The sequence below is a fragment of the Lolium rigidum genome, chromosome 7, assembly GCF_022539505.1.
Source record: "Lolium rigidum isolate FL_2022 chromosome 7, APGP_CSIRO_Lrig_0.1, whole genome shotgun sequence".
Lineage (NCBI taxonomy): Eukaryota > Viridiplantae > Streptophyta > Magnoliopsida > Poales > Poaceae > Lolium > Lolium rigidum.
Genome location: NC_061514.1, coordinates 147,096,490 through 147,124,179, shown reverse-complemented (window position 1 = coordinate 147,124,179; position 27,690 = coordinate 147,096,490). Strand labels below are relative to the sequence as shown.

General features: G+C 48.8%; 1 protein-coding gene across 1 annotated transcript; it reads right to left on the bottom strand.

Moving 5' to 3' along the window:
* Positions 1-23,160: 23,160 nt before the first annotated feature.
* Positions 23,161-25,072, bottom strand: LOC124676276 (protein MHF1 homolog). Its single transcript, XM_047212357.1, has 4 exons — positions 24,916-25,072; positions 24,729-24,800; positions 23,742-23,822; positions 23,161-23,509 (listed from the first exon to the last, which is right to left on the bottom strand). The coding sequence occupies exons 1-4, from the start codon at positions 25,052-25,054 to the stop codon at positions 23,382-23,384; spliced, it is 420 nt and encodes a 139-aa protein (XP_047068313.1). The 5' UTR covers positions 25,055-25,072; the 3' UTR covers positions 23,161-23,381.
* Between the last annotated feature and the right edge of the window lie 2,618 nt (positions 25,073-27,690).

The following is a 27,690-nucleotide window of genomic DNA, read 5'->3' as shown; positions in this document are numbered from 1 at the left end:
CTCATTGAGTGTCAGATACACTCAAGTCTTGTTAAACCTTCACATGACAAGAACATTTTATTAATATTTCTATATTGAACTACTTCAATATCCATTCTATGTACTTTGACTTAAACTTATTATGTGTTTTAATCCATCTTCATAGATCTTGACACTAAATTTGTTTCAGTCCATATCCTTTCATTGAAGTTAATTTCTCAATGAAACCTTTTAATCAAGTATATAATTACATCATTTATAACCAACTATATGTCATCTACATAAAGTATTATAAATATGTCTCATCGCTCCCACTTAATTTCATCCGGTGAAGATTCCAATTCCGTGATACTCACTTCATTCAATTGAAGTTCGTATACCTATCTAGTATTCCACGGATTAGCAAAACTCTTGGTTTGTATCTTGTATACACCTTTAATACATACTTCTGTTAAGTAATGTATTTTGCCATCCTACTATCATATCTCATAAAGAAATATGTAGCGATTACTAGAATAATCCACATAGACTATAAGCATTGCTACGGAAGATCTAATCTTATCGCAGTCAACTCTTTGAACTTTGTCGTAAACAACTTTTCGACAATTCAGCTTCTTCAAGGATATTTCATCCAAGTCCATCAATATTATAGATCCATTTACTTTCAAAAAGTATTCATCTATCTTGGATTTCATGGCGCATAGCCATTTTAACGGAATCAGGGCCCATCATAACTTCTTTGTATGTAGTTGATTTATCATTGTTCAAAAACAATCCTTTGTCCACAAATTATTTATTTGATCACAAAGTAAACCATACCTACAAGGTTCAATATGTACTTCGATCTCCATGGCTAAAACATTTTGTAGTCATGGGAGCCATGATCGTCGTGGCTGCTTCCGAAACTAATTTCCGATGCTGCGCTACTCTGATCATTATGCTCAGGTTCACAAACCTTATCAAGTTCTATTGTCCTCCCACTCAAATACTTCGCTAGGAAACAATTTCTTGGAAATAAGCAAGTAACATTAACAAACACTTTTGTCTTTTACTTCATAATGGATAGAATTCCCAATCAATTCTTTGGGATAACCAGCAAAGACATTCATCCGATTTTGGTTGTAAACTCTTAGACCAAAATTTAAAGAAAGGACTATTAGGGTTTATACCTATGCCATAACTTGTATGGTGTCATTTCAACGGATCATGATGATGCTCTATATAGTGTAAAAGCGGTAGTCTCTAAAGCATAATCCACAAAAATATAATGGCGTCATTAATATTTTATCTCATCATTAATCCAACAAGGTTTGGATACATCTCTCGGATACTATATCATCATTATGATACTCCAAAAAATGTGAGTTGTAGAACAATTTCATGACTCTCTTAGATGTTCGCTAAAACTCGTAATTCAAATATTTCCACCATGATCCAATCATAGATATTTGACTTTTCTATTACGATGATTTCCACTTCATGCTGAAATTTATTTGAATCCATTCAAAAGTTTCAAACTTCTTCCTTATCGAATATATCCACATATATATATACTCAATTCATTGTTGGAAGTTTTTATGAAGTAGAAGAATCTCCCGCACACAACTATGCCTAGTGAACCACATACATCATCATATATGTTTCCACTAAGTTAGTTGCCCATTCAACTCTTGGCCTATGAATGGTATTTTAGTCATTCTCTTTAGAAAAGATTTGCAAGCGCCAGATGATTCAAAAATCGAATAACTCCAAAAATCCATTTGCATGGAGTTCCTTCATGCGTTCCTTTCTAACATGACCTAAATGGCGGTTCCAAAAATAAGTGGAATTCAAATCATTTGCCTTATGGCATTTTAGCGTCAAGTGTGTGTGTTTCACCATTAAGATTTATAATAACTTATCCATCGTACATGGAGTAATATCATAATTTGAACAACTCATTGTTTTCATTTGACCAGAGCAAAATAACAATTATTAAGTTCTTTATTATAAATTCTAAGGGCTAGATAGAATGCTAATGATGAACATAATAACACTTTATTTTTGTTCCAGACGTGCATACCTATCATATTCCTTGTCAGTCACTTAGGCCATTGTATTCTTGTATTGCGTTGTTTTGTATGAAACACTTCATACCAACCAATATGGTAAAAATACCCAAGAATTTCATTGTGTGACCAAACGAGGAATACATCCATAACATGTATATCATTTATATACACCTGAGCTAGACTTTCTAGTCTTTTATTTCTTTCTCCCAATAATCTTTTGTAGTTTCTCTTTTAGCTTTCCTCATTATTCAGAAAAACACTTCAACATTAATAACTTCTAGGTTTGTTGGTCAAATACCAATAACCTTGAGGTTCTTACTTTGAAGTTGATCATCATATGACAAGTGTTCCGGATTTCACTATTAGTAACCTTTTAATATGATGAACAATTTCATTCATAATTTTATCCATCATATCATGACGACTTTTCGAGACCATGTCTGTACATGCTAGGCTCGTAAAGTTTAACCTTAGTATTCATATGTACAAATCTGGCTTGCACCCGTTGTATGCACACGTAGAATCTATAACACCCGATCATCACGTGATACTTCGAAAAGACAAGTCATAGCAACGGTGCATACTAAGGACGATCATTTCATGGATATGCGAATATCGTTAGTGCCCCAATAGTTGGAGGATTGGGACGCCTTGCGTCTTCAACCTTCGTACATTCCCATAAAACTTATGAGTTTATGTAGTCTCACCAAATTATATTCTATCATCTTGCAATAAGATCTTAGATATCACATATATCTCATACCTTGATATTTTCTGAAAACTAAATTTTCAGCTCCTTACTTTTCAAAGAGATTTGAACTTCAAGTTTCACGGAGATAAGATGACTTTAGGTACTAATTGAAACCATAGCTCCTTGAATCAACAATGTGAGGTTTACTGAAAGTTTGCAATGGGACTTAATCATTTCTTGATTCTTTAACAATACGGTACAAGTCCGTAAAGTTTCTTGTCAGATTTTAACAGTATTTCTATCTCAATTACAAGACTAGCGCATCGTAGAAAACGGATGCTAATACTACAAAATTAATTCAAAATACTACTCAGACTATGTTTATGATAATTAGTTCATGTTTTAATCTAATTACTAATGAACTCCCACTTAATACAACATCCCTCATAGTTGTTAAGTGGTACACGATCCACATCCACTACACCAAAACCGATCATCACGTGAGATGATGTAGCTTCAATGGTGAACATCAACATGTTGATCATATCATCCATATGACTCGTGTTCAACCTTTCGGTTTCCGTTGTCCCGAGGCCATGTCTGTACATGCTAGGCTCGTCAAGCAAACTCAAGTATTCCGCGTGTGCAACATGGCTTACACCCGTTTGTTGTGGGTATACTTCATGGGTGTACCATCGACAGTGCCTAGATCCGGCAAGCCCGGGTGGCCCACAGACGGTGATGAGGCATGTGGCCCATCGGGCGGCCCAGTTGCTGTTGATCATGAAGGAAGAAGTCCAGCCCAGGATCAGTAAGCCGGATCCGTACTGATGTTAGGAGTAACCCGGATCCATGGAGGCCCATGAGGAACCCGGATCCAGTACGACGTATGTGGAAGGCGGATCCGTGACGTGCACGGCAAGATATTGTACCGTAGCTAGGCAGTCTGTAATCCGGCTAGGACTCTCCATGTAAACCCTAGATCCGTGCGCCTTTATAAGCCGGATCCCGGGAGCCCTAGAGGCACAACAACAACTCATTGTAACAACGCGAAAGCGCCCGCATAATTCCGCACAAGCCGCAGAGGGCCCCGTCATCGTGCGGGTGTTCCGAAGCTGGGTAACTCGCGTACCACCGTCCCGTGTGCACTCCGCCCTATGGCCCCTACTTCTTCTCCCCTCGTGAGGATCCCACCTCCGAGGTACCGTCGATTAGGCAACGACGGCTGGCACCCACCGTGGGGCCTCGCGGCGTCCGGAGGCCGGAACCGGGAGGGTTCCGCCATGGGAAGCTACGACGACACCATCGCCGTGGGGCGTGTCCTTTACGCCGGAAGTCCGCCGATCGTCCCTCCGGATGAATGTTGGATTCCGGCTAAAACCGACCCCGTCAAGCTCTCCATCGTCCCGGCTGGCGGCATACACATCTTCATCGGGGAAACCGTCGATTCCGACGGAAACCCACCGGTAAGTAGCGCCGACGCGACCGCCGCCGAGCAGGACGCGGTCGCGAAGATCCGATCTCGAGACGCAGGAACTTCCTAGCGAAGATTCCGCCTTAGATCTAAAAAAATCAAAACCCACCCAATCCGCCCCCGAGCAGAAATAACGGTGGAAGACCAATGCGGATCCGCCCGGGTCTCCCGTGTGTTAGAAAAGCAAAGGTGTCACTTTGTGCACTTCTTGGCCCATACCGCCGGAACCGCCCCTCATGAAGCCGGAGCTGGTCCCGAGCAGTGTCGAGGCCCCGGAAAACAACGCCGCTCCGGATCAGCAAGAGGCTGTCGGAGAAAGCGGAACTCCGGCTGAAGAGTCAATTTTGGGGAACTTAAGCCCAATTTCCGGCGACACCCCATCCATGGACACTGAAGAGTTCGATCGCAAGGTGAGGGAATATGGATACGGTGATCAGCCTGAGGTCGATTCCGCCCAACCAAAGCAGGTACTTGCAACTGTTGCGGCACTGGGAGAAAACGGATCAGAAGAGGCAGGCACCCAATCCGACCCCCAGCCATCCCATCACGGATCTCCAATGTCGCGGGAATGGCCCCGTAAGGATTCCTCCTCGGAGAGCCTCCTGTCACCCGAAGAGATGGTCGCGCAAGCGGTGCATGGATGCAGTTTATCGCTCGGATATCCTTAACAAACCCATCACTCCTGAAGACATAGAAGCTTTGGAAGCTAAGAGAGTGGAGCTGCTGGCTACAGCCAAAAAGTTTAAGAACACCGCAGCCGCCATGCTGGAGGAAAGGAAGCACGCCGCAGTTTTTGTGGAAGACTTCATCCAGCGTGAGCAGGAGGTGGACGCAGGATTGGCGAAAGTCAAGGAACTCCGAAAGCATTGGGAGGACAAGATCGTTGAAGCTGATCGAGAGGTAGAAAAGGTCCGGCGTGAGTTGATAGCTCCCCGCAGGATCACCTTCGCAACTCCAACGGAGCAGCAGCCATTCGCAACCCCAAAAGACAATATGACGAAAGCTGCAGAAATTCAGAAGAAAAGTGACGAGGAGATTGACATCAATTACTTACGCACGCTCGTCGCTTCAGCGGTTAAACAACGAGCAAGGCGGACACTTCGCGCAAGTTGGAATCTAACCCGGAGCATTGCGTCTCCACTGCGCAGAAGGACGCCCACGACAACCGCCATCGAGATGACGAATCGCGAACCGGATCCTCGGAACGCAGAAGGAAAACCAGGGAACACCCAAATCCGATCCCCGTACCATCAAAGACGCCACCGTCAGATCCGAGAAAGGGAAAGGATGCAATGTACTCTAGACGAGACAAGTACCGCAACCCCTCTCCTCCGCCTAATGGTAACCCGCGTCCCCCTCGCCGCCGTAGTCCAGTCGGAAACACCAGGCCTCAAGGGCATGGTGGAATTGTTATCCGCGACAACGTGCTGCCCTCCAGAAACCGGAACAGGGAGCGCACGCCGGAACCTCGCCGGAATCAGAACAACGATCGTGAGCCCGAGCCTAGGAGGAGCCGGAATGAGGAGCGCGACCCGGAGCCCCACCGGAGCCGGAACGACCAGGGCAGCCAGCGTCACGGCGAAGGCAGCCACAGGAGCCGGAGCCAGCACCGGGAGGGCCGGGGAGAATCTGAAGGCGGAAGCAAGAAGTCGGATCGGCCCCCTCGCAGATCTCCCTCACCACCACCTAGCGGTGGCGGCGGAGGTGGAGGCGGAGGCGGTGGCCGGAGATCTCGCTCTCGCTCACAGTCCCCCCGTCACGGCTCGCGCGACGCACGGGAACGCCTCAACGAATACAGAACCGACTACATCGGACCGAAGTGCTTTGGCAAGGATGATTCGAGAGGAACCAAAGCCAAGGAGCTCCCTCAAGCTACCCGGAAACCCGAAGCATTATGATGGCATCGAGAGGCCGGATACCCGGATTGAGGATTACTATAATGCAAGTAACCTTTGCCGGAGGAACCCCTAATATCGCATGCCGCATGCTCCAGCTTGTACCTTGTAGGTCCAGCCCGGATCTGGCTCAGCGACCTCGAGAAGAACTCTATCTTTTGCTGGTTTGACTTGAAGACCGCTTTCGAGAAACACTTCAGGGGCACCTACAAAAGACCTGCCACGGCAAGCGACTTACAAGCTTGTATCTAGAAGAAGGGAGAATCCTCAAGAAACTTCCTCACACGATGGTTGGCATGCAGAACGAGTGCGAAAACGTCGACCACACCACCGCCATGTACGCCTTCATCGGTGGACTGCAGAGAGGAGGATTGCTGAGGCATAAGCTCACATGTTTGGCTAACGCCAACAAACTGACTTTGGATGAGATGATCTCCATTGCCAGTGACCATACTGCCGCCGATGATGACGCAGGCGGTGATATCGTAGCTACAGCAATTCCCCTACACCAACAAAAGAAGAACCGTGATAACGGCAGCAACAGCGGCCACAAGCGCAAAAACCCTGATGACCAGAAGAGTGGTGGATCCGACATGGTCGCCATGGCGTTTCAACGCGGAGGCTCAGGAGGCGGAAGAGGACGCGGCCGCGGAGGCGGAGCCGGCAGGGGTCAGCAGCATGGCACTGAGGTCACCGCTGGCGGATCCCGCGCCCCGCAAACCTACGAGGAATACGAGACATGCCCTGCCCGGCCCACTTGGATCCGGCTACAGGGAAGTCCACTCACACCAACCGCAATCGCAAGTGGGTCAACGACCTAAAGAACGACCCGGAGGCGGGATACAAGCGAGCCCGGAAGCACCGCCCACGCGGCAAAGGAGGCAAGGGCAAGAACAAGGACAAGGAGGAGGACAGCTCCGAGGCGATGGACGAGGATGATAACTCGCCGGATCCCAAAGCCGGATCCGCAGGTAAATCCAACCCCTTCGAGAAAAAGAGCGTGGGGGCTTACCACACCTTCCTCGGAACCCCAACAGTCCGCGCTACAAAGTCAGCCTACCCGGATCCCGAACGCCACGCTTCCGGCTGTGCCGCGATATGTCGGTGGTCGGAAGTTCCGTGCACATTTGACAGGGAGGATCATCCCGCCATTGTGCCAAAAGAATACTACGCCTTGGTTGTAAGTCCCCGCATAGACGGTTATGACTTCTCCAAGTGCCTCATGGATGGCGGGGCCAGCTTGAACATCATGTACCTGGAGACTCTGGAACGGATGAACCTCACCAAGGAACAGCTCAAACACAGCAACACTGAGTTTCACGGCGTGGTTCCGGGTAAGAAGGCGAATTCCCTCGGCAGCATCACACTTCCCGTGGCTTTTGGCGATGTTCACAATTTCCGCAAAGAAAAGATCACGTTTGAAGTCGTGCCCTTCAAGAGCTCCTACCATGTCATCTTCGGCAGGCCCACCTACCACAAGTTCCATGCAAGAGCGTGCTATATTTACAACAAGCTCAAGATTCCGGGTCCTAATGGTATGATCACCATAACCGGAGACTACAAAAAGGCTCACGAGTGCGAGTTGGGCGAAGCCGCCTTCGCAGAGTCTGTCATATCCGGAGAAGAGCTGAAAGGCTACAGAGCCGCGGTGGATCCGACTGAGATGCAAACCACCAAGAAGCGGATCTCCGAACGTAAAAACTCCTTCAGGGCCGCGATAGAGACCAAGAAAGTCAACTTCAAGGACGATGACCCTAGCAAGCAAGTCTCGATCGGAGCCAACATGGACCCCAAATAGGAAGACGCGCTCGTCGAGTTCCTCCGCGCTAACATGGATATCTTCGCATGGCAACCTTCTGACATGTCCGGAGTACCAAGGGAACTCGCCGAGCACTACCTCAACATAAACCCGGGAGCTAAACCGGTAAAGCAAGCTATGCGACGCTTTGGAGACAAGAAGCGCCGCGCCATAGGAATGGAATTAGCAAAGTTACTAGAGGCAGGTTTTGTAATAGAAGTTATCCACACTGATTGGGTCGCAAATCCCGTCCTTGTACCCAAAAAGAACACTGAAATACTAAGAATGTGCATCGATTACTCCGGCTTGAACAAACATTGCCCGAAAGATCCGTTTCCCCTGCCGCGCATTGACCAAGTCATTGATTCGACGGCAGGGGCGGAACTTTTGTGTTTTCTTGATGCGTATTCCGGGTATCATCAGATCCGGATGAAGGAGTCTGACCAAAAGGCGACCTCATTCATCACCCCATTTGGCACTTACTGCTATGTTACTATGCCCTTTGGCTTGAAAAACGCAGGTGCCACCTACCAACGTACGATGCAGCGGTGCTTGAAGGACCAGATAGGCCGGAACGTACACGCCTACGTCGACGACATCGCGGTCATGACTCGGAAAGGATCCGACTTGATCAGCGACCTCACGAAACCTTTGAGAATCTCCGACGGTACAAGATGATGTTGAATCCGCTGAAGTGCGTCTTTGGCGTACCAGCCGGAAAACTCCTTGGCTTCATTGTTTCCAACATGGGCATTGAAGTAAACCCGGAAAAAATCAAGGCAATTTTGTGCATAAAAAGGCCAACTTGTCTCAAAGATGTGCAACGGCTCACTGGTTGTGTCGCAGCAATCAGCAGGTTTGTTAGCCGTCTTGGCGAGAAGGCACTTCCCCGTACAAGCTATTGAAGAAAACGAGACAAGTTTGTCCGGGACGAGGCAGCAGATGCAGCACTACAAGGGTTGAAGGAAATACTTACCTCCCCACCTATCTTAGCAGCTCCAGGAGAATCAGAGCCTATGCTCCTTTACCTGGCAGCCACAAATAGGGTCATCAGCCTCGTCATCGTGGTGGAATGATAGGAAGAAGGTCACTAATATGGAGTCCAAAGGCCAGTTTACTTTATCAGCGAGGTCCTTACGGAATCCAAACAGCGCTACCCTCACTTTCAAAAGCTTGCCTACGGAGTATTCCTGGGCAGCAGGAAGCTGAGACATTACTTCCAAGAACATCCAAGAACGGCCGTGAGCAAAGCTCCGCCGTCGACGATTCTCAACAACGCCGACGCAACAGACGCACAGCAAAATGGGGCATTGAATTATCCGCCTTCGGTATCGCCTACAAAGCCAGGATCTGCGGTAAAATCCCAAGTCTTGGCAGATTTCGTTGCAGATTAGACAGAAGCTCCGGATGCTAATCTGGAGCCGGAACCAGAAACATGGGTAATGCACTTCGATGGATCCAAGCAGCATCAAGGCTCAGGAGCCGGAGTCACCCTGAAGTCCCCTACCGGAGAAGAACTGCAGTACGTTTGCGGATCCACTTCGAAGCTACAAACAACATGGCGGAATACGAGGCTCTACTACACGGATCGCGCATCGCTAAGGAAATAGGGATCAAGCACATCATCTCGTTGCGGAGATTCCGACCTGGTGGCACAAGCAAGTAGCCGGAACCCGGAACGCCGTAAATTCCGTCATGGCGGCTTACAGAGACGAAGTTGACGAGATCGCCAAGTGCTTTCTAGGATACGAAGTCAAGTATGTCCGGAGAGATGACAATACAGCGGCGAGATATGCTATCCAAGCTCGGATCCGGCAGAAAGCCAATTCCGCCTCGGAATCTTCCCGGAGCATCTCCGGATACCCTCGGTGAAGGGCGCTAACCCGGAAAACCCGGAGGTGGCAGTGTCTCCGGCCGGAGAGGTGTTGGCTACCATTCCGGCTTGGACACAGCCTTTCCTCGGACTACCTCATCGATCGAAGTTGCCGGAGGACGAGGTCCTCGCGCGCCGGATCATCGACGAGCAAGATCCTACACAATTGTTGATGGACAGCTCTACAAACGAAGCGCAACAGGGGTGTTTCTCAAATGCGTCTCCAATCAAGATGGCATTGAAATCCTCAGAGAGATCCACGCAGGGGATTGCGGGCACCATGCCGCCCCGAGGTCACTCGTTGCAAAAGCTTTTCGGCTAGGCTTTTATTGGCTTACAGCTAAAGAAGATGCTGACAAGATAGTCAAGACCTGCCGAGGTTGTCAGTACTACGCTACTCAACCAAACGCTCCAGCCCAGCTGAAGACCAAACCTATCACCTGGCCATTTGCGGTCTGGGGGCTTGATATGGTTGGTAAGTTAAAAAGATCATCCCCTGGCGGTTTTGAATACCTATTGGTCGATGTTGACAAATTCAGCAAGTGGATCGAGGCAAAGCCAGTAAGGAAAGCCGACGGTTCTACGGCACTAAACTTTGTCTGCAGCCTCGTGATGAGATTCGGCATCCCACACAGCATAATCACAGATAATGGCACAAACTTCGCTCAGGGAGAATTGAAGGATTATTGTGAGACAATGGGAATTCGATTGGACCTCGCATCTGTGGCTCACCCACAATCCAATGGTCAAGTTGAAAGGGCAAACGGTCTAATATTATCGGAATCAAACCACGCCTCGAGGAACCGCTGCGACGAGCAGCAGGAGCTCGGGCTGATGAGTTGGACGCTGTCTTGTGGAGTTTACGAACTACCCCTAACAGGTCAACAGGGTTTACCCCATTCTTCATGGTATACGGATCCGAAGCCGTGATTCCCTCCGACATCATCCACGATTCGCCGCGAGTTTCCGCCTATAATGAAGAAACAACTGACGAGGCCAGACAGCTATCCGTGGACCTGATCGAAGAAGCTCGGAATTTAGCCGACCAGCGCTCCGCCATCTACCAGCGAGGCTCCGACGTTATCACAGTCGTCGAGTCCGGAATCGCTCGTTCATGGCCGGAGACCCGGTTCTCCGCCTTCGCCGTGTGAAAGATCACAAGTTGCAATCTCCATGGGAAGGACCCTTCGTCGTTAGCAAAGTGCTTCATAACGGATCGTACTACCTTGTTGATTTCCGAGAGCCGAGGGACAGACCCGCTAATTGGCGCCGGAAACGCAAGCGTGAGGATCCGGATGATATCTACGACGAGACAGATCGCCCTTGGAACATTGCACAGCCTACGTCCTTTCCACACTTAGCATAGAATTGCATACCTTGTAACAATATTATACATGATCAATGAAATAAAGCTTTTGGTTCACTCTTTGAGTCTTTTACCTCCTTTACTTGTTCATTTTTAGATCGTGTATGTTTTCCGACTAAAACCGCGAGCTGGATTTTTTCCGCCTAGGCGTGTATAAAAGTTGTGATTTTCAAAAATCGTCCTTTAGGACGTAAGCTTAAGTTTTCCGATCAAGTTATTGTCTCGTTGCGAACTCGTGGATTCCTAGTAGCGATTTCCGGCACCTATGCTTGGGGGCTTGTTTCCGCGGTTATTGACGGATTGCCATTGGGCTTCGTCGCCGCTGGCGAGCGTTTCCGGCTAAGGTTTTCCGGCTCGTGGAAGGTCAAGCGAGCAAGCCGGAAAATAATGAAGTCAGCACTTGCTTTCCGACATAAAACGAAACATGCACATAACACTAACGGATAGCAGGATAAGTGTTTCCGCCCCATGCATAATCGTTTCGTTCCTAGCTACTTCAGAATTTAAGTCTTATTACAAACCCTCTCTGGGGCCAAAATGATGCAATTTGTTTCATTGTCTAAAACAGGAACTCTATTCGGAGTCCTCCTCTTCAGATTGCTGGTAGGTGGAGCCGTCGTCGCTGTCACCAGATCCGGCTTCGGAGTCGTCACCAGAGTTTCCTCCGGAATGCTCGCCGCTTGACCCGGATCCTTCCCCGTAATACTCCGGCTCACCCGCTTCTTCCTCTGCATCGGAAAATCCTTCGGGCAGATCGTGCTTGTTATACCGTAACGAGTGATCCACTCGCCTGACAAACAGCTGCTCATAGCCTTCGGTTTCCGCGAGGAGGGCGCCCATGTCGGAATCCTTGGGGGCTCCGCGCGCAACATCCGCCAGGTTGAGCGAGGGGAAGTGAGCCTTGCAGGTGGCCAAGACTAGGGAGGCGGCTCCGCGTGCTGGAAGACTTCCGCCAGTCCTTGATGAAATCTGGCACTCGTCGCATAAGTTTGGTCATCGTATCGATGACCGTGGTTTTGGCCTTCTTCGGAGACAGAGCCGTGGCGATTCCGCGACAGGCTTCAAATAACGCATCAATTGAAATCCGCGCTTCATCGTATGCCTCCGTCCTCTTAAGGTTTGACTCTTTTGACCATTCAAAGCCAAGGCTTGCTGTGGAAGAAAGAGGTTCAGTTCCGTTAGAGAGAAATCATACAAGATGGTCGGAGCAACGACACGGAAAAATTCTTACGGAAGATAAGTTTGTCAATGGCCTCCGCTTCCTCCTCCAGAACTCTGTTCTTGGATATCACGGAGAGCACGCGGCCCTGACTTTTCTCCAGTTTGTCAATCAGCTCCGCCAGGTCGCGGGCATGCTTCTCGGAGAGCTCTTTCCTCGCCTCAGTCTCCTTACTAGAGGATTCTTGAATGAAGGCTTTGAGGGACTCGTTTTCCGCCTCAAGCACCGTGACCTTGGCGGAAAGCTCATCGAACGAGGAGTGCTTGGCAGTTTCTTCGAAGGCGTAAAGTTGCACATATTATGCATCCCGAACAACTATGTCAAGCACAAAAAGTGAAGACCCGGATCTCGTACCCCGAAGGCGGGTCTCAAGCAGCTGGATATCTTTTTTGCTATTTTCCGCGTGCCGGCGCAGCCCCTCAATTTCCGCGATTTGTTCCAGCACATGCACGCGAAGATCTTCGTGCAGTTTCCGCGTGGTCTGCGAAGCAGCAGAGAGTTAGTCGGATATTAAAATCTGGGGGGCTGGCGAAGATTTCAAAGTCTTGGGATACAAATTTCAAAATTTTCGACTAACAGTACATTTTGGGAAAGCATCGGCTAATACATGTTACACGGAACTATATCACCCAATGCTTGGGGGCTAGTATTACCTGCCGCACTTCCTTGTGCTTGGCGAAAAATCCTTCAGTGCTGTCCTCCGTGTCGGCGAGTTCACGCACCTCCTCGTCCGGTTTTCCCCATACCTTGTTCAAGCATAGCGGAAACTTCCGCGTGACGTTGTGCAAGGGTAAGCTTTTGGAGGGACGGAGTTGGTTGGAGGTTGACTCGGGTCGCGTTGGTAACTTGGAGGAGCTTAGCCTTTTGCTCCCGTTCTTCTCCAGTGGGCCCCGCGAAAGCGGAGCTTGGCTGATCTGGCGGAGGAACGGGTGAGGAGGTCCCCTTGGCGGAGTCGCCATGATGAGCGGGATCTTCAGGAAGGTCATCAATGTTGATGATATCCTTTGGATCCGGCTTGGAGGCGGATGAAGCCTTGGGCGGAACTTCAACCTCAGGAGTAATAGGAAAAGAAGTTGGAGATGGCCTGGCTCTTTTTTTCAGGACCCTTGGGACCTTGGGGGGCTGGTTTCCGGAGCTTCAGAAATAACATAAAAACATAAGTGTAAGAGCGAGCGTGAAACCAGAACTTGGATCTCGGAAGTAGGCGCTTACCCGGAAGGCTTGAAGAAATGCCGGATGGCAGGCTGCCCTTTGTTGCTCGGTGTTAATCAGCGAAAGGCGCTTCTTTTCCGCCTCCGCTTTCCGGTAGCCGCAGGGCTAAGCACTTCGCGGGGGCGTTTCGCATGGGGGCTGGAAGGAGCCGGCTTCTTCCTCTTAGCAGGCGTGGGGCTTCGGGGAGCTTCCGCCTCCGATGCGACTTCCGGATCCGCGTTACCGGTGGATGGGACTCGGAGGAGAGTTCCGAGCTCATTTTCCTCAAGCGCCTCGAGCTAATGCAAAGTTAAACACGGACAAAAAAGTTTGAAGAAAAACAATAGACCAAAGTCAAGACGACGTACCGCGGTTCCGGATCCATTCGTGTGGATGTCTTTGTTGCATACGTGAACATGGAGTTCACGTGGGATCTTGATGAGGACCCGGATCCTCTTGTCGATGGCGTCGGCGGAGAGATTGTCTTTGGTGGCGCGCATTGGATCGTCGCGCCCTGTGTATTCAAACATCAGGCGGTCCCCGTGTTGCAGCCGGCCGGATCCGCTTGGTGAACCAGAAAGGGTTAAATCCTTCCCCGTCGGCCCCTCCTCCGTGAGCTTGCGGATCCGCCCGACGACGACGGGTCGGCTTGAGGCGAGTCGGAGAAGTGGGGGCAAGTGCGTCCATGACGGAAGCTCGGTGGCGGGGCAATTCTTGAAAGGCGGCAGCGTCTTTTCACTCGCGGGGTCGGAGACGTCCTTCAAGTAGAAGAAACCCCCAGACCAGTACCTCGCGGATTCGTGGCGATCGGTCGGGGGGTAGACACGGCCCGGGCGGATTATAAAGGTGACGGATCCGCAAGTCGCCAACTCGGAAGTCTGGCGGATCTTCTCCTTCTTGACAGAAAAATAGTATTGGAAGAGGGGAAGCTCGGGAGTTACCCGGAGGTGGCCCTCGCGAGAGTGACGTGGTTGCTAATCGCCGGGATGCCGTTCGGCGATATGTTGTGGGGTTGAAGCCCGTATGCCTTCAGGATTTCCGAGAAGAAATCCGATGGCGGAAACGAGAAGCCTCGCTCCACCGGCGCCTTCGTTACCACCATCTCGCCATCCCGTGGGGCCGGAGCCGGGGAACCCGGAACTGTTCGCCGGCTTCCGGGGAGCGAAAACCTTCGTCTCCGGTGTTCTTCAGCTCCATGTCAGTGGTGGTGCAGGGCCACCATTTCCCTTTGGCTTCCGCGTCTCGCTGACGAGCTTTGGATTTCCTGGCGGCGATTTCTTCCGCCTTTTGTTCCGCCTTTTCCTCCCCGGAGGTTTTCTCCGGGTTAGCAGAAGTTCCTTCGGTATCTTTGTCGGGATCCTTAAGGGGATCCAGGTGGACCGGTGCGAAGGGTGGCGGGGCGGAGGAGATGGGAGTTGCCATGATGGGCTCGGAGGCTGGAGGCGGAGTCACAGAAGACATCTGAAGACAAAAGCAGTGGCGGAAAACGTAATTTAGTCGGATACAACATCATCTTCTCCAAATTCATCCCTACCAACTACGGCGCGAAAGTGAAGCTCGAAGACTTACCGTAATGGCGTATGCGGTGGTCGGAGTCGCCGGCGACGAGTTTTTCGCGCGGTGGCTCGCCGGAGTTAAGAACACGAAGAACACTGCGGTGGTGAGCTCGCTCCGGTGATGCTCCGGCAACTATTCCGGCAGGTTTTAGCACGGCGGAGGAAGAGTTCACAGGCGGCGCTCGGCAGAGGTGAGAAGGGGGGTGAATGAGGGGTAAAGGGTCGACGGCGGATATTTATAGGCTGAGGGACGAGATTCGTGCTCCGCATCCTGTGGTCGGAACGCAAGCGTCGCGCCGTTGGATGCGTGACACGTGTCCCAAACCCTAACAGTAAAAATGGCTAGAGATAAGTTACCGCACAAATCGCGCGAAAATGGCGCCAGAATTGGCGGAACGGTTGAGTCTTTTAAGATTCCGGGTGATTGCGTGAGGATAAGTTGACTCTCATTTGCGAGCAGGGAGTAACCCGGAAATGTTCTTTGGAACGTCGATGGATGAAGTCCCGCAGGATGGGAGCATTTCGGAAAAAGAAGAAAATGCGAAGTTGGAGCTCTTCAAGTTTCTCCGCGTTACCAACGTTTGCCGGAGATCATGTTGGACCAAGCAAGGCGGAAACCGCAGTGAAACTCGGAGAACTCGGGGGCTACCGTTGTGGGTATACTTCATGGGTGTACCATCGACGAGTGCCTAGATCCGGCAAGCCCGGGTGGCCCACAGACGGTGATGAGGCATGTGGCCCATCGGGCGGCCCAGTTGCTGTTGATCATGAAGGAAGAAGTCCAGCCCAGGATCAGTAAGCCGGATCCGTACTGATGTTAGGAGTAACCCGGATCCATGGAGGCCCATGAGGAACCCGGATCCAGTACGACGTATGTGGAAGGCGGATCCGTGACGTGCACGGCAAGATATTGTACCGTAGCTAGGCTGTCTGTAATCCGGCTAGGACTCTCCATGTAAACCCTAGATCCGTGCGCCTTTATAAGCCGGATCCCGGGAGCCCTAGAGGCACAACAACAACTCATTGTAACAACGCGAAAGCGCCCAGATAATTCCAGACAAGCAGCAGTAGGCCCTGTCATCGTGCAGGTGTTCCGAAGCTGGGTAACTCGCGTACCACCGTCCCGTGTGCACTCCGCCCTATGGCCCCTACTTCTTCTCCCCCTCGTGAGGATCCCACCTCCGAGGTACCGTCGATTAGGCAACGACACCGTTGTATGTAATCGTTGAGTCTATCACATCCGATCATCACGAGATGCTTTGAAACAACGAACTATATCAACGGTGCATACGAGGGGAGAACACTTTATTATCTTGATATTAATGTGAGGGATCATCTTATAATGCTACCGTCGCGTTCTAAGCAAAATAAGATGCATAAAGGATTAACATCACATGCAATTCATATGTGATATGATATGGCCCTTTAGTCTTTGCGCCTTCGATCTTCATCTCCAAAGCACGTACATGATCTCCATCATCAACGGGCATGATCTCCATCATCGTCGGCGTAGCGTCAAGGTCCATGGCGCCGTCTTCATGGTTGTTCACCTCATGTAGCAACTATTACAACTACTTTGAAATACTACTCAACATGAAATTTAAAGACAACCATAAGGCTTCTCGCCGGTTGCCACAATACAATAATGATCATCTCATACATATTCATCATCACATCATGGCCATATCACATCACCAAACCCCGCAAAAACAAGTTAGACGTCTCTAATTTGGTTTGCATATTTTACGTGGTTTAGGGTTTTCGAGTGAGATCTAATCTACCTACGAACATGAACCACAACGTTGATACTAGTGTTGTCAATAGAAGAGTAAATTGAATCTTCACTATAGTAGGAGAGACAGACACCCGCAAAGCCACTTATGCAATACAAGTTGCATGTCGAGCGTGGAGCAAATCTCATGAACGCGGTCATGTAAAGTTAGCCCGAGCCGCTTCATCCCACTATGCCACAAAGATGCAAAGTACTCAAACTAAAGACAACAAAGCATCAACGCCCACAAAACAATTGTGTTCTACTCGTGCAACCATCTATGCATAGACACGGCTCTGATACCACTGAAGGGATTCGTAGCATAGAAAACAAAAAAATTCCTACCGCGAGAACGCAATCCAAGCCAAGATGCAATCTAGAAGACGGTAGCAACGAGGGGATGAACGAGACTAACCCTTGAAGATTTCCAAAGCCTACAAGAGGAGGCTCTCGTTGCTGCGGTAGACGATCACTTGCCGCTTTCAAAAGCGCGTAGAAGATCTTGACGGTGCCACAATCGGGCAGCACCTCCGTACTCGGTCACACGTTCGGTGTTGATGACGACGTCCTTCTCCCCGTTCCAGCGGGCAGCGGAAGTAGTAGATCCTCCTCGGAATCCCGGCAGCACGATGGCGTGGTGGCGGTGGTGATGGAGAACTCCGGAAGGGCTTCGCCTATGCGCTGCGGGAGTATTATGTGGAGGAGGAGAGGCTAGGGTTTGAGGAGAGGGGGTGGCTAGGGCGCCGGCCATGGGCAGCCCTAGGTGGTGCGGCCAAGAGTGGCTGCCCCCTCCCTCTCCTCCTCATTATATAGGTGGAAATCCCCAAGAGTTGTAGTCTAAGTCTTCGAATAAGACCCCAACAACAAAACCTCCCATAGGTGGGAAACCTACTCAAGGGGTGAGTCCTACCCAAGGTGAGACTCCCACCTTTCCTTTAGGTTGGGTGGCCGGCCACCTATGGTGGAGTCCACCTGGGACTCCACCCCTTAGGGTTTGGCTGGCCATGTAAGTTGGAGTCCCTCCGGGACTCCACTTTCCATGGTGATTTCTTCCGGACTTTTCTAGAACCTTCTAGAACCTGCCATAAATGCACCGGATCATTTTCAAACTTGGAATATGACTTCCTATATATGAATCTTATTCTCCGGACCATTCCGGACCTCCTCGTGATGTCCTGAATCCCATCCGAGACTCCGAACAAAACTTCGAACTCCATTCCTTATTCCATATCTTCTTAAACGACATCAAACCTTAAGTGTGTCACCCTACGGTTCGCGAACTATGCAGACATGGTTGAGACCTCTCTCTGACCAATAACCAATAGCGGGATCTGGAGATCCATAATGGCTCCCACATATTCAACGATGACTTTAGTGATCGACTGAACCATTTCCATACGATACCGACTCCCTTTGTCACGCGATATTTTACTTGTCCGAGGTTTGATCATCGGTATCTCTATACCTCGTTCAACCTCGTCTCCGACAAGTACTCTTTACTCGTACTATGGTATGTGGTCTCTTATGAACCATTCATATGCTTGCAAGATAATTTAGACGATATTCCACCGAGAGGGCCCAGAGTATATCTATCCGTCATCGGGATGGACAAATCCCACTGTTGATCCATATGCCTCAACTCATACTTTCCGGATACTTAATCCCATCTTTATAACCACCCATTTACGCAGTGGCGTTTGATGTAATCAAAGCACCCTTCCGGTATAAGTGATTTATATGATCTCATGGTCGAAAGGACTAGGTAATTATGTATCGAAAGCTTATAGCAAATAACTTAATGACGTGATCTTATGCTACGCTTAATTGGGTGTGTCCATTACATCATTCACATAATGACATAACCTTGTTATTAATAACATCCAATGTTCATGATCATGAAACTATGATCATCTACTAATCAACAAGCTAGTTATACAAGAGGCTTACTAGGGACTCCTTGTTGTTTACATAACACACATGTATCAATGTTTCGGTTAATACAATTATAGCATGGTATGTAAACATTATCATAAACACAAAGATATATTATAACAACCATTTATTATTGCCTCTTGGGCATATCTCCAACAAGCGGCAGCGGTAGCGGCAGCAAGAGAGGTGTGGCGGCGCTCTCCTCATCCCGAAGCCGGAGGTGAAGGAGGAGCCGGAGGAAGCGTCGCAGGAGGCGCTGCTCGCGGAGTACGAGCGGCAGCAGCGCCTCATCGCCAGCAGCGACGACCCCGAGGACTGCCCAGGGCTGCGAGCGGCGTTCTTGGCGTCGCTCAACGACAAGGACGCCTGGAGGGGCGACGTTGAGACGGCGATCGCCATGTCCATCCGCGACTCCGGCAAGCCGCTCGTGGACCTCACCGACGACGGCGAGGCAGGGCCAAGCGGCCTGGTGAAAGACGAGCCCGTCGATGAGGCCGACGAGCGCGTCAAGCAGGAGGCCGTCACCGACGACATGTACAACTTCCATCAGTACTACGATGCCCCCCGGCCGCCGCAAGTACTGCTAGATTAGGTTTAGTTTAAATTTAGTCGAATCTATTTCGAATCTATGTAATATATACCAAGTTTGGATGAATTTAATCGAATCTCACACAAGTTTAAAATTTCCGAAATTTTGTTTGGGGGACGCGACTGAGAAACGCGGCACGAACAAAACACGTAACCCCTTGATCCGGCGTGGTTTGGAGACATTTTGGGGATGCGACCGAAGATGCTCTTGGGATCGATATAATATACTGCTACTTCCATTTTTAAATAGTGGTAGGGGGCGATAGGCGCAGAATCACCGACCTAAAAGACCATTGTTCTCATCAAAGTGGGTCACTAAGCCGTCGGGCGGGGCCGCGAGATGATTAGAAGGGAGGGATTAATTAGGCAAAAGTACGGCGCGAGGAGACAAGATTAGCTCATCTTTTCAGGCCGCATGACGGATGGATCAGTCACCGGTGGCAGAGCTAGTAGTACTAGAGTGACTGACCGATTGATGGAAGATGCTACCACGAGCTGCTCTCTACTCTTTCAAAATTTCCTTAATCAGGCAGCCAATCATTGTCGGGGTCAGAGACCTAATCAGGATTATAAAATCCGTCACGGCGCTAAGAGCATCTCCAGCGGCACGACGCAACCAGACGCTGAGCAACCGTTTGTGTCCGGCGTGACCGGAAATGTGTCTGCCACTGGGGCGACGCATAGTGACCGGGCCGTCCGCGGAGACGGAAATCTAGCCCAAATATGCGTTAGGTTTGCGTCTCTGCGGACGCGGAAAGTGTCAGTTCGGTCGTCGCATGGGCCCGCCTGGCAGGGACACAACTGCATCGTCTTCCGCGGCATTACTTGCGAGTGGCGCGCTCTAGCCTTTGCAGGGCCGCGTTAATGGCGCGCCTCGGCTTCCGCGAGCGTGCGCAGCGAGGCGGCGTTGAAGTGGCATGCCATTGAAGGCGAGATAGCGTCCGAGCCTCTTAAAGGGACGCTGCCGGCGGCCATTTCCCCGACTAAACCATTGCCACATCCCACGGTATCCACCCCACCGACGCCATGGGAAAGAAATGTTGGTCGTTCCGCAAGACCAAGAACGACCACGAGTCTAGCGGCTCGCGGTCCGGCAATAAGGCACGGGTCGGCTGGTACGTCCGCGTCGACTTCACACGGCAGCTATGGGATGAAAAGCGGCCGGTACCATGGCCGGACGCGAACTTGCCGGGAGGGGGCTGGTACCTCAATCGGACGCGAACGCGCTGAACTCCTACAACTGGATTTCATTCGGGTCGTCGGAGTTCGACGCGCGCCGCCGCGCTGGCTACCTCGCCGACGTAGACTACTTCGAGCGCGAGATCGCCGTAGAAGAAGAAGAGAACGACCAGGAGGACGAGGACGAGGACGTGACCATGGCACAGTACGACCACGACGACGACGGGCCGGCGTGGGATCCGGAGACCCAGCCGCCGGACATTTCCGAGGAGGAGGCCATTGCCATGGCACTGGGCAGGACGAGCTCAACGAGCTCGCTTTGTGGGACAGGATCGCAATCCAGCTCCGCGAGTCAGCGCTCGCGCAGGGGAGGCCGGCGACTCCTCCGGCCACGCCGACGCGTTTCAACGACCGCGCTCCGCCTGCTGCTCCGGCGTGGGATCCCTGGCCACAGCATGCGGCGGTACCTCCTCCGCCGCCGGCGTACGAGCTTCCATGGCCGACGCCGGAGTTGATTGACCTCGTGAGCAACGACGACCAGTAGGCAGCACCTACTTTTAGCACGTCTTTCTGGCTTTTTTATGTTTTTTTATTAATATAAATTATGGCTTCATGAATGGAAAAAAAAAATTATGCGTCGTGCCGCTGGAGCCACCCGACGCAAACGGACGTCCAGACGATTTCGACCATTTGGGCCAACTCAAACGGACACGACGCGTCCGTTTGGACGTCCCAAATGCGCGCCGCTGGAGATGCCCTAACGCCGATGGAAAACTGCGTGCCCCGTCGGTACAGGCGAAGACACGCTGAAGTAAAAGTGCAAAGATATTTCATCCCCCATCACTCTGACGATCTTTTTTGTATTCTGAAGAAACTGAAGTGGCAGCACAGAATATTTCCATCCTCAATCGCTCTTACCTGACCATCTTCTTTTTTATATTCTGACGTTCCTTATCCAACACTGCTTGCTTTGGGACAGCTTAGATGTTGGGGTGTTTTCCATCATCGCTGCGGAGAAGAGAATGGGCTGTGGAGGCGGTCGTCCCATCTTCAACTGATCTTCTGAATTGCAGAATGGAAGCAGATCAGGTGTCTGTTGCCACGACGTTAACTTTCGATCGATAAAGGCCAGCAGTTGGCAGCAGCCAGTCATGGCGCCGAGATCCTCCGCACCTGAAAGTGGTTGCCATGAGCATCGACGCGGATGTGACCCGTTAACCGGCTGCTAAGTGCCGTCAATACCTGAAGCTGTATTCAGAAATTTCGTCAGAGTAGGTTCAGGCTAGCTTCACGCGAGAATCGACATTTAGCCCGAAAACCGATCAAGACATGCTAACTCAACACAGATTCGAAACATGATGAACAAACAGTGGACCTATTTCGGGGGCCAGTATGCCGTGAAATAAACTCGATTTGCACGGAAAATGTTCAGCTATTTCTCTCCAGAAGAAGATCGGCACGGACACGTGCCGCCACCGGACTGGCCACCGTGGAAGATCCGGGGAGCCGATCAACCAATCACTGTGATGTGCTCCACAAGAATGAGATTTCCTTTGGCAGCAAGTGGTTACGGGGCGATTAGTTCGCGCGTTCAGCGATCGTGACGGCCTGAACGTTCTGAGCAATCAGGTAGGACTAGGACGAGCAAGATGACAGCGAAGGCTTCCTATCACAGGTAAATCTGTACCATCAAGGCGTCAACCGCCCAATCTGAGGCTGGTGATGCCCATGAGGCTTTAGTACTGCTTTCTCATCACAGAATAAAAAGACAAAGACAATCTGTAATTATTTTCTTATCTTGGATTGCCGTGGGCGCAGATAGTTTGAGTGAAATTTTGTCAGCAGAGTAATCGGATGTATATCTTTTTTTTACTTTGGTAACCTTATTAGACGTCTTCTAAATTAATGGATTGCGCCAAAGGTTTTGCCACCGTTTTCGGAAAAAAACCAAGAAAAAGTTGCGGTGAAGTGCTATTATTGATATTGTTGCCAACACAAAAGTAGCTGTCGATCAAGCTTTCGCTATCTTATCATCTCATAGCCATCAAAATCAATCTACACAAACAGGATTATCACGAGGAGAAATGCAGAATTTGAAGAAGAAGAAAAGAAAAAAGGCTTCACTACCTGCTCTTTTTTGGAGGGCCAAGGCTTCACTACCTGCTGTTCTGTACAAAAAATTCTTGTTATTTCCTACTTTCCTGGGCTCCCAGGTAGGCTTCTAGCCCAACAATATAATCCTAGCATTCGGCCCACTTTCAGGTTCAGTCCAAGCCATGGCCTGAGTTCTTTCACACAAGCAAAACCTATATGCAAAGCACACAGTAAAGTTCACTAAATTCAACGAAAAAAAGGGGGTAAATTTCCCTTAGAAAAGGACTAATATAGTCACGTTTGATCTGACTGGGGTTATAACGTTAGCCACTAGTTTCCTGTGGCTCACCCAGCTTAACAGATGGGCAGAAAGACTGGCGGTTTTTTGCTTACACGGAAGGTGATTCCATGTGATCTCTTACCAGTGCACTAATGCTCCATGTGCGCATTTTGCTTCAGGTAAACTTCCACCAATGTCAAATCCTGACAAGCACAAGGACTCGTGCGATAAGAGATTTCTGAATATGCCAATGCCTTAACGCCAACAGGTTCAGTACACAGCGGCAAATGTGACGGGTAAATCAGGGAACATCATTTTCCACGCACAAAATCTTCAAATACGTGCAAGTGCAGAATTAGTGGGTAGTTTGCGCCGCAGAGTTACAGTTCAGTCAACCTTCTTGCACAGCTAGGGGTAAGAAGATGATTTGATGCGTATCTGTGATCAGATTTCGGTCACGTTATCATCCTTCTTGGATGATTTCTTTCTCTTCTTCCCGGTGCAGGGATCTTTTCCCTTCAGGTCTTGACAAAATGTCCGCAACTGGCCCATAAGATGCTCATTTCTGTGCGCTGGAATTGCATTCCAGTAATAACAGTGAGTAAAGGGTGTATTGAGAGAACCATAAAGATAGTAGAAAAGCAATTTTCTGCGTAGATTAGCAACTATGTACTGTATTTAATATTTGTAAGAGATATCAAGCATACAAGTATCTCAACTAACCCTTGTATACAAAGGAAATCTAGAAAGCTAATATTTTCCTTCTCTTTCTAAAATTAGTGCAGACATTATTTACTCATGTACCTGTGAGGATAACATCGCCCATCCTAATGGATTTACGACCAGCATGCTGGGCAAACAGCTCCACATCCTTAGCCAGCTGCTCTGCACATTGATAAGAAGATGTTAATTACACTGCCCATACAATTTCCACAGATGCAAATCTAACACGATTCTAGAACCATTCTTATTCTACAAACATACTAGAAATAAGCTGTTCCCCTGCAAAACAAAAGAAAGAAAGGAGCAGTTTAGTATAGCCAGTCCCCTAGTTTCAGAGATGCTGCATGGAAAGTCCACCTCCTTACGTTCTGACCATCTCCTTTACTGTCGCTGCAGAACCAAAATTTTGTGGTTCCTACAAAATCCCCCAGCTGGAAATTTATGTGCTCGACTATTACTTTGTGTCTGATATACAGTGCGCCACACAAAGGACGTGATTCTGAAGTTTGTGGACAGGATGGAGTGATGTTCAGTGCAACTTGAAATCTTATTTCTCATGTGTATTAATGCAACCCACCGAGGTCTGGAATTCAGTCTGACCACCTAAATGGATACAAAAGTACCTTTTGTTCTTCAAGGGTACATTTCATATCCAACTAAATATGCTGAATGATGTTAGAGAAGCATGCAAATCAGCAAAGGTAAATAGCTACAGCAGATATTGGTGTATGCTCATCGTGAGTGAATAGTTCAGAATTTTTTTGGTTTACAGCAGAGCTTGTTGTAAGAGAAAAAGCAACTGAAGACAGACGTGAACTTTGAGATACTTAATGATACAGCAACACACATTTCCCAAATCAAAGGCTTCTCTTAACGGACAAATCAAATAGAAGTTTGCCGCTGCAGGCATTCAGAACAAACCAAACAGGAGCGTGTTGTGAGACCAGCTATTCAGAAAAAATCTAAAATGAAGTGTACTGCTTCCCAGCTTCATTACCTCTACATTGCAATTCACTAGTCACTGTAGAGCAAATACTACAGCAAAAGGAGGACCGGATATAGGGGAACCTGCGCTCTTAAAGGCCAAGTCGGCGATGCAAGCGACGACGGGATCCGCGATCTCCATGCCGACCTTCTTTCCTACAAAAAAGAAAATCTTGATACATTACTGCTCCGGTCCCGATGTAATTGCAAGATCGAAGAAGTAACAGCGGAAATGGACGCCAGGTGAAGAAGTGGCGTGATAATAATCTACCTTCGGTGGTCGCGATGTTGATGACGGCTAGCCTGAGGCGGTTGCGGAGAAGTTCGGCCTCCGCCTCAAGTCTTTCTGCCTCGCCGCCGTCCCCGCCGAGTACATCGTCGTCGGCGAGGGTTTCCACGTCCGGGTCCATTGGGGAGCAGAGGTTTTCTGTCTGATGTGCGCTTTGGCCCCTGAATTTGTTTTTATTCCATTTTAACGGTTTGCGATGTGTCATTTAAATTTTTTTTGGAAGGTCCCTGAATTTGTTATTATAATTTATTCCCTCATTCTATTTTGGTCTATATTCTACAACTTTTGAGGCCAATTTTAGTAAGTCATTTAATACTATTACTTTGACATGCAAACAACCAATCCAAGCTACATTAAATTAATAATATCCAATAAAAAATGTAGGGCTTGTTTGTTGTTAATTAAAAAGTTAAAATTTAGGCTAATATAAAGAAAAATAGTATAAGATGTACACTAAAATAGAATGGAGAAAATACTCTTTAGATAAATATTCCATTTAATGATAAACCGAAGATTTGGTACAAAAAATGGAGGATGTGATTTTTTTTTGGGATTGGACGTGATTTAGTATTTTCTTTAAGAACAATGATCTTAGTTGAAAATCCATATCATTATGGAGGATCCTGGCCAAAGGAAGTTTACAAGAAGGGTCCTTTGCATTGTATCCCTTCTCCTCGAGGCACACCAACACGAGTTGATGACGTGCTGTCGGTTGCCGCATGTGCTTCACTCTTGGAGCCAACTTGACATTGTTACCTACCACTAAAAGTAATGCATTATGATTATGTAACTATGGTATATATTGACCAACATCATGAAAAAGAAGTTGTCGCCAAGACCAAGGCAACAACGCGGCCTCAATCCTTGTTGACGCTGCCGCTCGGAGGAACAACACTCCCCATCCAACCCTTCATGTACATGCACAAGGTCTCTCAGGCGTTGGAGGGAGCATCATCTAGATAGCTCGAAACCCGAGAATAAAAACCTAAAGATGCGCCGCCACCACTGCCTCACCAACGTAATCGGGGGAGTAACCTCATGATTTCATAGGGACAACATGAAAGAACATCTTTCCATAATTATAGTTTTCTATGTTTGATGACAACATCTGTGATGATCTAACGTGGCTTAGTGTGCAGATATGATCCAAAGTGTGTTTGAACTGAGAAGAATTAAAATGAAAGAATCATTTGATGAAAAGGAAGAAGAAAGAAAGGAATCAGGAATTTCCAGGCCGGAAATTCCGGACCGGAAATTCTCCCCAAAATTCGGCTAAGGACCTGAGGTCCATGCTCTCAGTACACCCCCCGAAAATTTGGCCGGGCATTTCTGTCGAGCGGCCGGAAATTCCAGCCCAAGATTCTGCAACAGCTAGATTTGGTGAGGGGTATAAATACACCCCTTCTTCCTCAAGCTCAGATTGCTCACTCTCTCACAAGTTCATCCACCATTGTTGAGCCACAAGAAAACACAAGATTCACTTGATCTCCTCCTCCAACCATCCAAAGCTCTTGTTCTTTGGAGAATCGAAGGAGAAGATCCCGATCTACATCTTCACCGAAGCGATTTACATTTTCCCCTCATTTGCTTGAGGGCCCCTTTGCTAGTATTCCAATTGGAAACACTAGTTGCTTGTGGTTGATTTGTTCTTGTTGTTGTTGTGTTGTTACAGCTATTGGGAGCTTCCTATTCGTTTGTGGATGTGTGCCCCAAGAACTTTGTAAAGGTCCGGTTTCCGCCTTGAGGAAATCCCTTAGTGGACAAGTGTTATCACCAGAATTTGACCGGATCAGAGGTGGGCCGCGATTAAAGATGGGCTTGAAGAATATACATGGAAGAAATACATGAATCGGCCTTATATGCAAAGTTTGGGCTAGTTTGCCCGTGTATCTGTAATATAGTAGGATACGTGTCGGTTAGATAGAGTTTGGCTCGTGCCCGGTTGGGATTATTCCCACGTTAGAAAGTCTACGGACTATAAATATGTATCTAGGGTTTATGAAATAAACAACAATCACGTTCACCACAAACCAATCTAGGCGCATCGCCAACTCCCTTGTCTCGAGGGTTTTCTTCCGGGTAAGCATCATGCTGCCTAGATCGCATCTTGCGATCTAGGAAGTACATGTTTATTCGCTGTTCATGCGTTGCTCGTGCTGAAGCCTTGTTGATGGCGAGCAACGTAGTTATCATAGATGTTTTAGGGTTAGCATTGCTTCATCGTATCATAATGCTTTCGTCCGTGCAACCCCTAGACGTCTAGCCGCCCTTACACCTATCTTAGGTGTAAGGGCGGCACCCCGCTTGATCATTATTTAGTAGATCCGATCCGTTATGATTGCTCCTTGTTCTTCAAGGATTAGTTTAATATCTGCATAGTTAGGCCTTACAAACGGGTTGAAGGATCCGGTGGCGCGTAGGGTGTAGTTTGCTAGCCCTAGACAGGATGTTCCGGGATCAACTTCATGTTGGTTTTTAGGCCTTGTCTAGGGTCGGTTTACGATCACCGTGCGTGGCCGCCAGAGCTCAATCACGCGTAGGATGTTCCGATTATGTGGTGAAAACCCTAAATCGTAGTAGGTCGTTTTAGCTTTATATTGATCAAGCGAGACCACCATATATTCGTACACCTCGTACGGATCATGGGTGGATCGGCTCTTTGATCCGATTCACAGGACAACTCCGAGAGCCGATCGAGGCTCGTATTTAATGTTTACGTGTATGCCATGCAGGAAACTAAGCGAGGCACATCCATCA

Excerpts from the sequence above, each read along its gene's own strand:
- LOC124676276 (XM_047212357.1), bottom strand. The coding sequence starts at position 25,054 with ATGGACCCGGACGTGGAAACCCTCGCCGACGACGATGTACTCGGCGGG. Across the intron at positions 23,823-24,728 it reads CTTGGCCTTTAAGAGCGCAG|AGCAGCTGGCTAAGGATGTG; the intron begins GTTCCCCTATAT and ends ATCAATGTGCAG. Across the intron at positions 23,510-23,741 it reads GGGCGATGTTATCCTCACAG|CGCACAGAAATGAGCATCTT; the intron begins GTACATGAGTAA and ends ATGCAATTCCAG.